The following is a 17,069-nucleotide window of genomic DNA, read 5'->3' on the forward strand; positions in this document are numbered from 1 at the left end:
ATGAGGCAGGCTGTGGAAGCCGAGGTGGTGATGTCGTCCCCTAGACTGGGTGACCATGGTCAGTAATAGGAAACAGCTTCTCTCTCAACCTCTAGCTGATGGCAATGCACTTCTCACCTGTATGTTGTGATAATCCTATGGCTGTTTATCTTTATGATTATGTTGGTGTTGTTCTCCAGGCTTAAGGCAGATCCTGTCTGACGTGGTAGAGGAGGTGAAACATTCCATCAATAAGGAAATCAACGGGGCAGAGCTCCTATACAGCCTCCTCAACGCCCCCTGGCTCAAGTCTCTGCTCAAAGTTAGTCTGGGAGTCTAGTCTGTGATATACTCTCAACTGGGGTTTAGAAAGGCAGTGTTTCACTTTATCTCTACTTTCTCTCGGTCTCTGCTCCACCCAGTGAGTGGAGGGTGTCTTTGATTTGTGTTTGTCCATACTCTTGTCTTGTTCTGGGTGTAGGTTTAACCTTTTCTCTGTCTCTGCACCACCCAGGTGTATGAGTGTCTGCGGCAGCACCAGAGAGAGCCTCCTGCTCCTTTCCTACCATACACAACACAGCTCATCCAACAGGTAGGACCTTTCCCTCTACTGCTTTGCCCTCTTCAATCATTGGCTTGTCAGAAGTGTCAGTGGTGTCAGTCCTGTCCTGTGTCCACTCAACCCACCTTTCTGCTTCTCTTCTAGATTCTGACTGACCTGAGAACAGTTCGGAACACTTCTGCTGAGGCCAGGGAGCTTTACAGTCTCCTCAGGGGACCACACCTCCAGGTGAGAGATCCTGAGGCAAAAAGGGCTCCTATGATCCTAACCTTTGTATCTGTTGTTGCAGTAACTACGTTCTTCTGGGTTGTGTGAGTTATTTATGTGTGTTGAGCCCATCTAAATTAATGAATTGACTTAATAGTTGTGCTCTGTCCTAGGCTCTGATATCAGCCCATGATATGGTGGCCCAGAAGGATTATGAGCCTGTGCTGCCTCCTATCCCTGACAACCTCCCTGACGATGAGGAGGCCATGAGGATTGTCTGTCTGGTGAAGAACAAGCAGCAGCTGGTGAGTCATGGATTGGATACAACTGTTTGTTTTTAAGGAGGAAGGCTTAAAGCAACAACAAATACTAGATTAGAAGTATCATCAAGGGTGCAATCTTTTACACCTTGCTATTTTCTAACGTGGTTAGCAAAAACACACTTTTAGTACTTTGACACTTTTTCCTCCATGCAAGGTTACAGAAATGTCGTATTTTATGCACACCGAATACAAAGCAGCAACTCATGAGGACCTGACAGAAGCTGTAAGAAAGGGCAGATGATGCTTTCATAACATGTTATTAGTTTGATTGTTAAATTGTGTGACAGATGATTTCAATCAGAGTAATCGTAGTAGAGATGGTTTTAATACTTCAAAATTCCAAGATGGCTTATGATTAGTGTCACGATGGGTCAGTTTTGGACACCAAATATACCATTTCCAGTTACTCAGTTTGAACCCCAAAATATTCCCATAGTTATTAAGCTGTATATACTCGGAAGCTCCTACCCATCCACATCTGACATTGCGACCTCTTTTGGAACCCGTTTGGAACAATTCTAAATCCAATCCTGGTGTCAGACAGTTTTAGCAGTACCCTGTGTACCCAGATCCCTATTTCAGGGCTATAGAGGTATCTGTGGTCTCAGACAGAGGTAATCTTGTCTAGCCCTGTCTCTCCCCCTGAAAGAGGAGCTCAGGAGGGGGGATCCGCAGTCGCTGGGACACCCTGAGGAAGATGACCTGCCGAAGGCTGATCCACGGTGGGGCCAGGGCGGTGGAGGGCCCCTGGCACGGTGTGGGGGCTCTGGGGGCCGTAGTGCCCGGGGAGCGACCAGTCATGCCCAGCACAAGGAGAGTCAGCTACCCACCAGCTGAGTTGCTATCTTCTGCGGGTCCACCACCCCTGGGCAAGCCCCGCCCTCCGCCACGTTTTAAGCCAATGAGTAACTGCAGAATGTGCCAGACTGATGCACTCTGGAAAGATGAAGGTCTTAATCGCTCTGCCCCCTCGGTCTGTAACTCTGTCCTGATTGGTAAGAACTAATTACAGTTGAAAAGACCCTGAAAACAATATGATTCAATACTGTATCTACTGCCATGAGTAGTACAGTGCTGTACACTGCAATACATATCAGTTCAGTACATTATAGTACAACACAATGGAACTTCTACTCTTATTCAGGCTAATAGATTACCTTTTTCCAACCTCTCTCTCCTCCCTGCTTCTGGAGATAATGTGATCGAGGAACTAGACAGCGACGAAGACAGAGAGTCAGCCAACACCCTATCCCCTCTCCTACACCATGCTCCACCCCTCCAGCCCTGGACTCTCACCCCTCCCTGCATGGCTGCATACCACCATCCCCCCGGAACTCCTCCGCGGTTCCGGAGCTACAGCGTCAGCCCCCGGATCCGCACGGCTCCCCCCAGCCCCATGCAGCATCGGCGGGTAGATGAGATGCCTCGCGAACCCCCTGTGGAGCTGGCTAAGCAGGAGAGCCTGGATGAGTTGAGGTCCACGGTGCAGCAGGCTGCTAGCTCTATGGAGCGCAGCACCAATGACGTCCGGCTGCTGGGGCAGAAGATGGCCGCCGCCACAGAGCGCATGTCTGAGAGTGTCCAGGAGAATGCCCAGGCCCTGACGCTGCTGACCCAGGTGGTGAGCAGACTGCAGACACTCACCGCTGCCAGCAGGGCGGTAGCAGATACACCGGAACCACACAGAGGAACCAGCAGCAGTATCCCACCAGTCAACATATCAGCCAGCGAACAAGAATACACAGCCAGCAGCTTGAAGACTCAGACATCCCTTTCACACCAGTCCAGAGTATGCTCCCTGTCCTCCTCTTCCTCCTCCTCTTCCTCCTCCTCCAGCTCCTTCACTGGCTCTATGGACGGCATATTCACATCCCAGGGGAAGATCTCTCAGCCTCAGTCCCCAGCCTGCAATGGGTCACCCAAGGCAGGGTTGAAGACCAGGATTCCGCCCATGTCTTCCAAAAAGCATGTTGGTGCTTCCCCCACATCTCAAAAGAAGCATGTGGAACCCCAGCTCCAGCAACCCCACCTCTACAACAGCCTCTCAACACCTCCACCACCTGCCCCGCTTGGCCCCAACCACAACAAGACTGGCTGCTGCTCCAGCCAGGGGAAGAAGAAGAAGAAGAAGAGGAAGTGAACCAGCCAGGAGGACAGTGGTGCTCTCATGTCTTCAGGAGACCTTCTATTCCTCTGCTTCAGGGAATGGTCCTCTCCTCAAGATTCCCTCAGAGATCTCGGCTTCAAAAGGCATTTATTCTTTCTTCTGTTATCTTCGTCACCATCATGTCGCCCACCATTCATCCCGCAATTGTGATGTGTTGGCTATGCCCATTGTTGCGTTTCCATCCTCAAGCCGTCCATCTGTGTTTCATGCAACTATGTGTTTCCCGAATGTCATCTGTTATTTTCACACGATTTCATTTTGTAATTGTAAATAAAGCATGTCCGTTATTCCTTTTTGAGTCATGTTGTTTTCATCTCATATCACATGACACCCTCCATAACCTGTAATAGGCCAAATGTGTCATTGTTGCTGTTCCACCCCAATGATGGATCTACTTGTGTATTAAAGTAGTAAAAAGTTAAGTATTTGGTCCCATATTCATAGCACACAATGGCTACATCAAGCTTGTGAGTCTACACATGTGTTGGATGCATTTCCTCTTTGTTTTGTTTGTGTTTCAGATTATTTTGTGCCCAATGGAAGAATGGTAAATAATGTATTGTGTCATTTTGGAGTCACTTTTATTGTAAATAAGAATATAATGTTTTTAAACACTTCTACGTTAATGTGGATGCTACCATGATTACGGATAATCCTGAATGAATCGTGAATAATGATGAGTGAGAAAGTTAGACGCACAAATATCATACTCCCAAAACGTGCAATAACAGTGGAGGTTTTCTGGGGGGGTGTATAATATTTGTGCATCTGCAAATTAAAGCTGACAGTCTGCACTTTAACATCATAATCATTGCATCATTTAAAAGCCAAAGCAACTAAACATTCTTCAAAGTCCCAATACTTTTGGAGCTCACTACAGGACAATGTTTTAACCCTGGATTCATGTCCCCTCTCTGTCTCTCTTAGGGAGCCACGATAAAGCGAAATGGGATAACAGGGGAGATCTTTGTGGCACGGGTGATCCATGGAGGACTGGCAGACCGCAGCGGTGAGACCACCTCTCTCTCTCTCTCTTTAATCTGTTTCTTCTTTCTCATGTGTGCCCCCTCCCCCCTCTCTCTCTAGGTCTGCTGCATGCAGGGGACAGGATCACAGAGGTGAATGGTTACTCTGTAGATGGCCTGGAGCCTGAGCAGGTCATTGAGAGACTGGTGAGTCTACCAGCAGAACACTGCTTGGCTGCCCAAACATGCACACATTTCACACAGTCAACACAGATGTTGTCTGTAGTAAGTCTTCATCCACCAGTGATGTACATGGGCGTTTATCTGTCTTTGGACCCACAGGCCCGGTCTCAAGGCACCCTCATGTTCAAAGTGGTTCCCATCACAGATAGACCAGTCAACAACCAGACGATAGTGAGTAATGGCATGTTTACCGAGCTACCCTTCCCTGGTAACAGTATCAGACAAGTCATGTAAGCTGATTGAACCATAATGGCACCAAAACCAAAGTCTTTCTCTTGACAATAGGAGGTTACTATTACCAAGAAAACCCTATGGTTCAGTTCCTGTCTTCAGTGGAACTGAACCATACATTGTCCTTGTCTCTTGTTGTCTCTTCTATTGTGTCTCCTGGTGTCCCAGCTGTATGTACGTGCCATGGCAGACTACAGTCCCCAGCAGGACACGGCCATCCCCTGCGCCGAGGCAGGTATGGACTTTAGGAAGGGAGACCTGCTGGAGATCGTGGACCAGTCAGACACCCTCTGGTGGCAGGCCAAGAAACTACCCAGCACCTCGGCCTGTGCTGGCCTTATCCCCTCCACCAACCTGCTCAGGAGGAAACAGAAAGAGTTCTGGTGGTCTCAGCCCTACCAGCCTCACACCTGCATCAAACCCCGTGAGTAGAGTACAGTCTCACCTTTATGTCTGGCTTTTCAGCTCTTTTACACCAAATTATAAGCAGCTGGTAACAAGTATTACTGTATATCCATAACAGTAACAAATGACAATTCTCTTATTCCTCTTGCTTACCTGAAGTGAGCACTGTGAATGAAGGTAAGAACTATGATCCTTTTTTATGGTGCCAGTTTTCAATGAGAGGCAGTTATTGTTACACTACATGACCAAAAGTATGTGGACTCCTGCTTGTAAAAATCATGGGCATTAAATATGGAGTTGGTTTTCCTTTTGCTGCTATAACAGCCTCCACTCTTCTGGGAAGGCTTTCCACTAGTTGTTGGAACATTCAGCCACAAGAGCATTAGTGAGGTCGGGCATTGATGTTGGGCGATTAGGCCTGGCTCGCAGTCTGCGTTCCAATTCATCCCAAAGGTGTTCGATGGGGTTGAGGTCAGGGCGCTCTCTGCAAGCCAGTCAAGTTCTTCCACACCGATCTTGAACAACCATTTCTATATGGACCTGGCTTTCTGCATGGGGGCACTGTAATGCTGAAACAGGAAAGGGCCTTCTCCAAACTGTTGCCACAAAGTTGGAAGCACAGAACCATCTAGAATGTCATTGTATGCTGTAGCGTTAAGATTTCCCTTCACTGGAACTAAGGTGCCTAGCCCGTACCATGAAAAACAGCCCCAGACCATTATTCCTCCTCCACCAAACTTTACAGTTGGCACTATACATTGGAGCAGGTAGCGTTCTCCTGGCATCCGTCAAACCCAGATTTGTCCGTCAGAGAACGCGTTTCCACTGCTCCAGAGTCCAATGGCGGCGAGCTTTACAGCCGACACTTGGCGCATGGTGATCTTAGGCTTGTGTGCGGCTGCTCAACCTTGGAAACTAATTTCATGAAACTCCAGACGAACAATTATTGTGCTGACATTTCTTCCAAAGGAAGTTTGGAACTTGGTAGTGAGTGTTGCAACAGAGGACAGACAATTTGTACGAGCTTCAGCACTAGGGCATCTCGTTCTGTGAGCTTGTGTGGCCTACCGCTTCGTGGCTGAGCCGTTGTTGCTCCTAGACGTTTCCACTTCACAATAACAGCACTTACAGTTGACCTGGGCTAGCAGGGCAGAAATTTGACGAACTGACTTGTTGGAAAGGTGGCATCCTATGACGGTGCCAAGTTGAAAGAAACAGAGCTCTTCAGTAAGGCCATTCTACTGCTTATGTTTGTGTATGGAGATTGCATGGCTGTGTGCTCGATTTTTTTTTACACCTGTCAGCAACCGGTGTGGTTGAAATAGCCGAATCCACTAATTTGAAGGTGTCCACATACTTTTGTGTATATATATATATATACACAAAAGTATGTGGACACCTTCAAATTAGTGTGCAAAGTTAATAATGAAATACACTATATATATATATATATATATATATATATATATATATATATATAGTGTATTTCATTATTAACTTTGCACTGACCTGTCATCAGTGGTGGAAAAAGTACCCAATTGTCATACTTGAGTAAAAGTAAAGATACCTTAATAGAAAATGACTCAAGTAAAAGTGAAAGTCATCCAGTAAAATACTACTTGAGTAAAAGTTTTTGATTTTAAATATACTTAAGTATGAAAAGTAAATGTAATTGCTAAAATCTACTTAAGTATCAAAAATAAAAGTACAAGTAGAAATCATTTCAAATTCCTTATATTAAGCAAAGCAGATGGCCACATTTTCTAGTTTTTTATTTATTTACGGATAGCCAGGGGAATGCTCCAACTCACACATAATTTACAAACGACGCATGTGTTTAGTGAGTCTGCCAGATCAGAGGCAGTAGGGATGACCAGGGATGTTCTCTTGATAAGTGAGGGAATTTGACAATTTTACTGTCATACTAAGCATTCAAATTGTAACTAGTACTTTTGGGTGTCAGGGAAAATGTATGGAGTAAAAAGTACATACTTTTCTTTGGGAATGTAGTGAAGTAAAAATTGTCAAAAAGATTAATAGTAAAGTACAGATACCCCTAAAAATGATTTAAGTAGTACTTTTAAGTATTTTACACCACTGCCTGTCCTACTTTGCTCTTTCAGAGGAAGACCTGATTGATGAAAAGTGTGTTGAAGCTGGTAAGATTTCCCTAATTTCCTCTTCACTCATTTGTTTACTGCAAAATGACTTTGGTGGATTAATTTGAATGGTTTTTTCTATTTTCTAACAGACGAGGAAGATTTTGAATCTGGTAGGTAAGTCTTTGTTAGAGTTAGTTGATCATGCAGCCTATACAAAATACAGTATCACTCACCTATAACCCTGTTTTCTTTATCGCAATCATTTCTGAATTCCAATTTGGAATGTGAGAGGAGCTAAGAGAAGGTGAGCATGATCTGCTCTACTGAGCTCTCCTTTGATCTCAATTAGAATCAACTCCAACACCCTGTCCAGTGACATACACATTCATCCCATTATCAGGCTCTCCCCCTCCCTGTTCCCCCCGCTCCTAGAGGAGGGTGAGTTCAGCACTCACATCGAGGGGATCTATCTAACTGGGTTCAGACGTAGCCTGCGTCTGTGTCGGCGGCAGTCCCTAAGCACAGGCTCCAGTCAGCAGTCCTACACACGCTGCCCCGGCAGCGGCTACAGTACCCTCAACAACCCATACGAAGAGGTGGTACGATACCAGCGCAACCCACAGGACAAACACCGCCTGGTCGCCCTCGTGGGTAAGACACCAGTCCGGCACTAACCAGCAACACAAATAGATTGGCAAAATATTCAGATATGTATTGACTGTCATGAATATGTACTATTGTGTATATGGTTTCGTGGCCAATAATGCAGAGACAGTATGAAACATGTTGTGTTACTGTTTTTGTACATGTACAGTGTGCCTCTGCTTGTATTGACACAGAATATGTGTGATGACATGACGGAGACCTCACAAGTGTGTTCTTCTCTCTCAGGTCCCTCTGGCGTTGGAGTGAACGAACTTCGCAGACGGTTAATCGAAATCAACCCAGTGACCTTTCAAGGGGCAGTGCCTCGTGAGTACACCACCTAAGTGGTGTCAGCCTACTTGACTTTCTTCCATTGTTGACATGGTTACGATCAATGTCTTATATGACGGCTTGTCTTCCGATGATGTCATCTGACATATTTTCCCTTCTACCTCCAGACACGACACGAGCCGCTAGGAGCTATGAGGAGTCTGGTAAAGAGTATCACTTCATTAACAGGGAACTGTTTGAGAACATGGTTTACAACAACAGGTAGGTACTCATTGAATAACGGCTGCTCACTTTCCTCTCACGAACACATCTTGTTAAATCAACTGTCACAACATGAATGTGACTCGTGGCCTTATGTCCGAATGGGGACAAAGAGGATTAAGTAAGTTAATAACATTGATGTGGACCACCTGATTATAAGCCAGGGTTTTGTGTTGCGTTTTTAAAAAAAAACAGGTTTCTGGAACACGGGGAGTACCAAGGTCATTTCTACGGCACTAGTCTTGATGCTGTGAAGGATGTTTTGAACAGTGGAAGGATCTGTGTCATCGACATCGAGCCTCATGTGAGTCCTGCTGGGGTTCTTATCAGTGGGGCTTCATCATTGACTTGGCCCTATTGTGGAGTTAGCTCTTTAAAAAAAAATATATATATTTTACCTTTATTTAACTAGGCAAGTCAGTTAAAAACAAATTGTATTTTCAATGACGGCCTAGGAACAGTGAGTTAACTTCCTTGTTCAGGGGCAGAACGACAGATTTTTACCTTGTCAGCTCAGGGATTCGATCTTGCAACCTTTCAGTTACAAGTCCAACGCTCTAACCACTAGGCTACCTGCCGCCCCTCTGCGGTTGACTTCAGTTACATCTTGGCCAGGTCTTCATTGAAAATGAGAATTAGTTCTCAATTGACCCATGTATGATGACTGTCCCCTTCCAGGCCATCCAGTCAGTGAGGACACATGAGCTTAAGGCCTACATCATCTATGTGAAGCCGCCCACCGCAGAACGCATGAAGGAGACCAGAAAGGACGCTCAGATCACCACCAATTACTATGACAACAGACCTTTCAAAGTAAGCACTCATGGTTTTATTATCATTTCTCCTTTTTTTAATTGACCAGGAAGTCTCTCACGATTTGAACCTCTTTACCTCTTTTTCCAAAGAGACCTGGTAATAATACGCCATCCCTATGATGATCAATTGGTTGAAATACTGACCATCATGCTATAGTTAGGATAGTAACCAACTGTCATGTTATTCTGTTCCCAACAGGAGGACGACTTCCAGGAGATGGAGGAGGCAGCCAGAAAGATGGAGTCTCACTACTGCCAGTTCTTTGACTCTGTGATGGTGAACGACGGGCTGCAACACTCCTGTGTTCAGCTACTGAGGGCTGTGAGGAGGGCTCAGGATGAGCCACAGTGGGTTCCTGCCAACTGGATACGACCCACAGAGGAGTTTTGATGAGGAGAGGAGAGGACATAAAAGGATAACAAACAGATGGAGGGCAGGGCATTGTAAAAGAGGGAATGGAGAACAACATGGATGAGGAGTGGCTGTAACCTTTGGCTGCTACTTCTGAAGATACCCTCTGCTCTCAAGTGGAAGTTGTTTTGGATTGGATTTATTGTTTTGTTTTGTTTAGTGGTGAGTTTGAGAGACTCATACAGATACTGTCCTTGTGTCTGCTTGAATCTGTTGTTGAATAATTAGCATATTCAAGGCTATGATGGAGCTGGATTAAACCAAAAATCATGTGTCTGGTTTTTTTCAAAAATTGTGTGCGTAGTTGGAGATCATGTATTGATGTGCTACACAGGCATGCTATGAGAGTTTGTAGTTTAACCTCATCTTTCGTTTACAATTAGAGCAAATAATTGTCCATGCTGAATTTCTGTATTTTCTTAATGTTTTTATTTTATTTAATAAAAATAATATTAATGCCAAAGAATGTAAATTCAAGTGCTCAAGATTGGTACTATGTTTCAGTATGAAGGTGAGCAAGTAGGTGGAGTTTTGTGCTCACCATTTGAACACAATGTTTTCATAATACTGAAGGGTAAAAAACAGAATAAAAAAACATGAGCTGGCACACACCCAGAGTAACGGCGAATAAACTATAAAAACTAAATTCACCCTGAAGAAGGCACAGTGATGCCGAAAGGTTGGTGATTTGCCCAATATATTACTGGGAGTTTATATTGTAACGACCCTGGGTTTATAAGCGCGGAAATCGACTCTGCCGCTTGAGCATGCTTTTGCGGCACAGTCGATAGCGCGCCGGACCTCGGGCTAGAAGGTCGAGGGTTCGAGACCTGCTCCCTGCCTGTTTCATTACATTGGTGTCAGAAGTGGGATCGGACCTTGCATCCACGACAGTGCGTGTGCTTGGCCGGTGAGCGCGTTCCTGTAAGACGTAGAGTCGCAAGCTAGCGCGAGGACGCGCTCTTTGAAAGGAGGGAGTAGTGTAACGACCCTGGGTTTATAAGCGCGGAAATCGACTCTGCCGCTGGAGCATGCTTTTGCGGCACAGTCGATAGCGCGCCGGACTTCGGGCTAGAAGGTCGAGGGTTCGAGACCTGCTCCCTGCCTGTTTCATTACAATATATATATACGTGCGACTCTATTTTTATAGTTTATAATACTGAAGGATGTCTTCAGTAACATAATGGGATTTAGAATGCTAAAAGATATGATGTATACTGTTACTAATTTTTTTTATACAATTTTGTGTGTGAACACGACTTTTTGAATATGTGTTTGTGTGGCTTTCTGTGTCAACAAGTGCAGAAGAGAGAAGGCTTTTATTTTGAAAACAGGAAGCTCCTTTTTGTGTTCTCAGCTAAAAATCACTGTCATGGCAAGGTCGGGTAAACAGCGTGGCAACCAACATGCAGACGTTACAAGCCCAAAACGTTTTAACAGCTAGGAAGCTAACTAGCTAGTTCTTATCGGGGTTCTGTTTTAAAAGGGTATCGCGCAGAAATGGACCCAGGAGGATTCCAGGTATGTAGCTAGTTTAATCTTGTAAAGGTCGGAACACAAGGATGCTCTAGCTTAAATGTGCTAGCTAATTTAGCCGACTAACGTTACCTAGTTATCATTTACTAACGTTATATCTTAGTTAGCTATAACTATTTATCTATAAATTCGTTATAACGAGTGATTTTCTTTCATATTCCAGTTGCCCAGTTTGTTTTTTAATCAAAAATATTTATTTAGGCACAAAACACGCGACGGAGGGACCTCCCGCCTCTTCCACAGGTACCTACCATTAGCCGCGCATACTACACTTACACGACCATCCATATCATACATCTTAAGTGTATTTCGACTTGTAACTAGCTAGTATGCAGCACATTGGTAGCCTATGAGCACATGCCCAGTCAAAAGACTGCTCTCAGACAGCCAGTTTCCATAGGTCTCTCTGGTTTCTGCACTCAGCAACATGCAGAGGGCCCAACAACAACAAAGCAGGGACCTTGCTGCAGAACCATACAGCATTAGGAGCAAAGGTCAACAACACCATGAAGAGGTGGATGTAGCTAATGTCACTTCAAAACGGCGGCCCATATGGGAGGGAAATAAAACATGGCCCTAATAATCATCAACATTGTTCTTACACCAAATTATTACATCAATAAAGGTGTAGTTTAGTGTAGGCTATTTTTGTTGAGGGTCTTCTTCACGTCATACCTCAAGGGGTCAAATCCCTCAGGTCTGAATAGTCTGATCTGATCTATGCATTGATTGGTTGGTATTCCAGTACCTTGGCAGATGCCTACTGCAGATTTAGCCCAGGATTAGGCAGTGTCACCAAGGCTGTGGCACAGGAATATCCTCAGAGCCCTTCCTGATTCTTGGATGTAATGGTGAGAAAACAACTCACGGTAAGTTCTCTCTCATACACAGTCCTGGGCCTAGTTTTGGGAAACCGGGCCATGGTATTATTGGATCTTCTAACTGTATGAAAAGGACTCTCTTTTCTGAGTACAGGTTGTTGAGTTTTGGAGGATTTTATTGTTAAGATAAATTGGAGAAATGTACTGTTTGAGACTGGGAGTCTACTTTGAAAGCAAGTTTTGTAGAGAGCTTTGTACAACCACTTGCTCGGTTCCGTTGTTCCTTGGTTCCCCTCTGTTCCTATCTCTTGGCATGTATGGATTGAGGGCCTTCCAAGAGTGCAGCGGTCTAAGGCAGTGCTAGAGGCGTCACTACAGACCTTGGTTCGTTCCCAGGCTGTATCACAACCGGCTGTGATCGGGAGTCCCATAGGGCGGCGCACAATTGGCCCAGCGTCGTCCGGGTTAGGGGAGGGTTCGGCCGGGGGTGTAGGCAGTCATTGTAAATAAGAATTTGTTCTTAACTGACTTGCCTAGTTAAATAAAGGTAAAACATATTTTTTGAAATAATGAAGTATATTAACTAATCTTTAAGGAGTGTTATGTAAGATGTTGTCCAAGCCTCATTCTCTTCTTCCTTGTCCTCTTTAGCGTGGACAGCGTGCCCTGCCCCCCATGTCAAGGTGAGCCTCGCCTCCTTATGCTGTTGTTCTGCTGGGATAAATGAGTTGAAACAGTATCACATCTCTCTCTCTCACGCTCTCTCTTTCCCTTTTTTATGTATGGCATTTGAACAACTGCATGAAGTCAAGATACAGGTGGTGAGTTGCCTTCAGAAGGATGTTGTAATAGATAATTTAACTATTGAATTTAGGTTGGTGCTGCTGGCTTGGATATAGTTTTCTTAGCCTGTTTTGTCTCCTATGTAGATGAGATGCCGGTCCCTAAAAGCAAGAGGAAGAAGTTGAAGAGTCAGGTGGATGGTGTAGAAAGCCCAGAGGGTGGGTGGAAAAGGAATAGTTCCAAGGAATTGTTCTCGGGAGCTCCTTCTGTTGAACTGCTGGTGAACAGTGTTGTTCCAAATTTTCAAGGCACCTTGCCTTTAAGTTTCAAGCTATCAATTAATTATAAAGCTTGCATTCCACTGTCAAATAATAATGTATAAACTGTTGAAGTACTAGTAATGACTTGAGCCACATAGTAAGTACACCTCAAGTATATAATAAGAGAGTTGTGTTGTTTGTATGTGCAGCAGACCCAGGGATGGAGATGGCCCAGATGGGGGGTCTGAGCAGTCGCAGGTCATCTGAGGTCATCCAGGTCTTGACCACCGAGTCGCAGGAAGCTGCACCACAGAGAAGGAAGAAGAAGAAAAAGGCAGCGACCGTAGGTAAACAACATATCTGACTATAGGTAAACAGCATATCTGACTATAGGTAAACAGCATGCCTGACTATAGGTAAACAGCATGCCTGACTATAGGTAAACAGCATGCCTGACTATAGGTAAACAGCATGCCTGACTATAGGTAAACAGCATGCCTGACTATAGGTATAAACAACATATCTGACTATAGGTATAAACAACATATCTGACTATAGGTATAAACAACATATCTGACTATAGGTAAACAGCAGGACTGACTATAGGTATAAACAACATATCTGACTATAGGTAAACAGCAGGACTGACTATAGGTTAACAGCAGGACTGACTATAGGTTAACAGCAGGCCAGACTATAGGTAAACAACATGCCTCGGGGGAACCATATACCTACTCTTCCTACATTTGTAACTCAAACATTATCTTGTTTGTGTATTATTTATTCTATCACTTCTGCATGGTTAAGAATATATTCCACTTATATTCAATACATTACGTTCTGTTTTACCATAACCATTTATAGGCTATATGTCATAGTTGTACTTACTGTATTTGTGAAATGTACTAAGTTACATGTGGAGCGTTGTTCGTTCGCTTGTTTGTGTCTCAGACCTGGAGGATGACCAGGCTGACCTGGTGAACGGGGATGGACTGGTCCAGAACACAGCAGAGGCAGAGGAAGAAGTGACCAAAAAACCCAAGAGGAAGAAGTAAGAGACACTATAATATGGCCTATCTATTCTACGGTATCGTAGTCATTTAATGTTTACACATCTGGCATTACTCATCTCGTGTGTATATACCGTTTTCTATACTATTCTACGGTATCTCATTCACTTAATAATGTTTACATATCTTGCATTACTCATCTCATACGTATATACTGTTTTCTATACTATTCTACGGTATCTTAGTCTGTTCCGCTGTTACATCACTCGTCCATATGTATATAGTCTTCATTCATTTCTACTTAGATTTGTGTGTATGTTGTGTAATTTATTAGATATTACTTGTTAGATATCACTGCACTGTCGGAGCTAGAAGCACAAGCATTTCGCTACACCCGCAATAACATCTGCTAATCACATGTATGTGACAAATCAAATTGGATTGATCTATGGTGTTTCGACTCCCTAGGAAGTCGAAAGTGTCAGAGACGCAGTACGTCAACGAGCTTGATGTAGAGGACGATGACATCATCACAGACGCTCAGCCACCCATCCCCCAGCATTCTCTGTTCTCTGCTCCCCTGGGACAGAGCCAGCCTGTGGGGAAGGTGTTTGTAGAGAGGAGCAGTGAGTGTCCCCCTTCCTTCTGTTATTTTATGTTAGCTGTACATGGTAGAGTTTAAGAGTATAGGTTCGTTTCCAGGACACAGATGAATTAACCTAGTCCTGGACTATCAAACAATTGCAATGGAAAACCTCTATTGGAAGCCTTACTTGGTCGACGACTAGTCTCGCGTGTGTCTTGAAAAATTGGCCTTATATGAATTCTTTGGACATCCTTGTGTGTCCTGTCTTCTATGTTGGAAAATGATGTGTTGTTTAACTTTCAGAGAGGTTTCAAGCGGCCGATCGGTCAGACAGGCCGAAGCCCAGCGATCAGGTGGACAACTTAATGGACATCCAGCAGATGTGGACCACCAAGGATGTGTCTGTTAGGGTACATGGTGGCTTCAGGTGTGTGTGTGTGTGCAGGTGTCTGTTTGAAAGACTGTGTGTTTGTGCGTGTGTGTGTGTGTGTGTGTGTGTGTGTGTGTGTGTGAATGTTCCCTCAATATCACATCTCTCTAATATACAGGGGGATTGGGCTGTTCTGCCACGGCTTCCTAGCAGGCTATGCAGTGTGGAACATCATAGTGATCTATGCCCTGGCAGGAAAACATCTCACTACTCTGCCTAACCTACTGCAGCAGTACCACAGCATGGCCTACCCTGCACAGTCTCTCTTCTACCTGCTACTGGCTATAAGCACTGTGTCAGCCTTTGACAGGTAAGGAGGTGGGTGTCTGTGTGGCACATTGTTGTTATTTTGGGTCAGGCCCAAAATAAATGTGCCCTTTGTTGTGAAAATATGGAAGCCTGTGGCTAGAGCTAGGAGGTGTTTGTGTGTGTATGTATACAACACACTGTCGTTCTGTTCCATCAATGGACCCCCTCACAAACACATACACACACACACACATCTCCTTTCTCTAGCTACAGGCTTGCACATTTTACAACAAACCCTTGTGTGTGTGTGTGTGTGTGTGTGTGTGTGTGTGTGTGTGTGTGTGTGTGTGTGTGTGTGTGTGTGTGTGTGTGTGTGTGTGTGGACTCATTCTCTTTCCATTTCAGGGTGAATCTGGCCAAAGGTGCCATGGCTATGAGAGAGTTTGTCACCCTGGACCCAGTTGCTCTAGCCTCTTTCTGTGAGTGAAAACATCTTTACAGCATGTTACTCTATTCATTCAGGACAGACAGAGCCAACCTGTATATGATGCAGCCAGCCCAGCAAGCACTTTGTCTCTCTGGCCTTGGCAAACGGTCATTTCACTGAAGTAACTATCCCTCTCCTCCTTTAGTGTACTTCTCAGCTCTGGTCCTCTCTCTCAGCCAACAGATGACCAGTGACCGCATCAACCTGTATCCCAGTGCTAACGAGACCTTATGGTGTGCTAACTAACTGTTCTTATTATCTTGATATTAACATGCAGTTCTAAGTTAGTTCTTGTATATTGATTATGCTACTCAGCAGTATCACTGTTGGGAGTCGGAGAGAAGAGAACCCCCTTTTCTTCTGTTCCTCTGACTCCAGCCAAACAAACAAAAAAGCATTGTGACTTTTACAACCCCCTCCCATCTCCAGGCCTCCTGGGTCAGAGCAACAGATCCTGAACCCGTGGATCATAGTAAACCTGGTGGTGGCTGTGCTGGTGGGAATGGCCTGGATCTTCATCTCTGCCAGGCCTGAGATGGACTACACCGAAGGTGAGGCTGAAGTTTTTTTTATTTTGTTTTTGTAGATTTAATTAAACAAACAGCAACTTAACATTTCCACAGACGTAGTTCCACATGACATTGACAGAGACTTACTGCACAACAGTCACAATAAACAGAGGCGAAAGAAAAAAGACTACGAAAAACAACACCTACTCAGGCGTACATAAATTGCGACAGACATTGTTGACATGCTCAGTCCTATATGTTACCACGGTCTCAATACTTATCTATATATATTGTTTAATATGTTTTGTATACGCCATACTGAAATTGTATGCACCATAGATATATAATTACTAGAAGGAACAAAGCACCTCAGACAGACCACAGCAATTTGACTGGATTGTACACACACTCAGCAACCTTACCGAATGACACACATGTTAGTCCCTTCAGAGATGTGTTTTCATTTTTCATGTGTATAAAAGCTTTGTATGTCAGTTGCCTTTAGAAAGAACATGGGCTTCTAATCTCTCTATCTCCTAACCAGGATTCCTAATGGCTATGGAGATCGAGTCCTTGAGACCAGAGGAGAAATCAGAAATGTCTACTTGAGGAATATTTTTTTTCAATTTTTGCTGGCACGTCTTTTTTTGTACCGTATTTTATCAGCCAACACAAAATGTACACGTTGTTTGTGGCAATAAGCAGTTTATTTTTGTATGACCCGAATGTGTGCTTGTTTTGTCAAATGTATTGATTACCATTGGAAATAATAAAAATGTTATCCCACTGA

General features: G+C 44.4%; 2 protein-coding genes across 4 annotated transcripts; both read left to right on the forward strand.

Annotated features, from left to right (window-relative positions):
- LOC139566281 (MAGUK p55 subfamily member 4-like) lies at window positions 1-10,319 on the forward strand. The gene is given in 18 exon segments (XM_071387348.1): window positions 1-32; window positions 187-301; window positions 494-571; window positions 686-769; window positions 922-1,053; window positions 4,166-4,247; window positions 4,325-4,410; window positions 4,546-4,617; window positions 4,846-5,122; window positions 7,194-7,241; window positions 7,334-7,354; window positions 7,474-7,488; window positions 7,617-7,835; window positions 8,076-8,156; window positions 8,288-8,381; window positions 8,577-8,685; window positions 9,060-9,194; window positions 9,396-10,319. Coding segments are annotated over 18 exon segments (1,872 nt in total). The 3' UTR covers window positions 9,588-10,319.
- A 623-nt stretch (window positions 10,320-10,942) lies between these two features.
- LOC139566282 (transmembrane protein 237B-like) lies at window positions 10,943-17,069 on the forward strand. 3 transcript variants are annotated; one of them, XM_071387350.1, is made up of 14 exons: window positions 10,943-11,129; window positions 11,346-11,387; window positions 12,617-12,648; window positions 12,773-12,786; window positions 12,895-12,966; window positions 13,221-13,355; window positions 13,960-14,059; window positions 14,487-14,644; window positions 14,908-15,031; window positions 15,153-15,344; window positions 15,689-15,762; window positions 15,916-16,003; window positions 16,200-16,321; window positions 16,824-17,069. In XM_071387350.1, exons 1-14 carry the CDS (start codon window positions 11,109-11,111, stop codon window positions 16,886-16,888), a joined length of 1,239 nt encoding a protein of 412 aa, XP_071243451.1. In that variant the 5' UTR covers window positions 10,943-11,108; the 3' UTR covers window positions 16,889-17,069. The 3 variants fall into 3 exon arrangements, with proteins under 3 accessions (XP_071243451.1, XP_071243452.1, XP_071243450.1); XM_071387349.1 differs by having other exon boundaries at window positions 10,945-11,129; window positions 13,218-13,355; XM_071387351.1 differs by lacking the exon at window positions 11,346-11,387 and having other exon boundaries at window positions 10,944-11,129; window positions 13,218-13,355.

The sequence above is a fragment of the Salvelinus alpinus genome, chromosome 38 (assembly GCF_045679555.1).
Source record: "Salvelinus alpinus chromosome 38, SLU_Salpinus.1, whole genome shotgun sequence".
Lineage (NCBI taxonomy): Eukaryota > Metazoa > Chordata > Actinopteri > Salmoniformes > Salmonidae > Salvelinus > Salvelinus alpinus.

Coding starts and splice junctions, on each gene's coding strand:
- LOC139566282 (XM_071387349.1), top strand. CDS start 11,109: ATGGACCCAGGAGGATTCCAG. Junction 11,388..12,616: donor ACCTCCCGCCTCTTCCACAG/GTACCTACCATT, acceptor TGTCCTCTTTAG/CGTGGACAGCGTGCCCTGCC. Junction 15,032..15,152: donor AGGGTACATGGTGGCTTCAG/GTGTGTGTGTGT, acceptor TCTAATATACAG/GGGGATTGGGCTGTTCTGCC.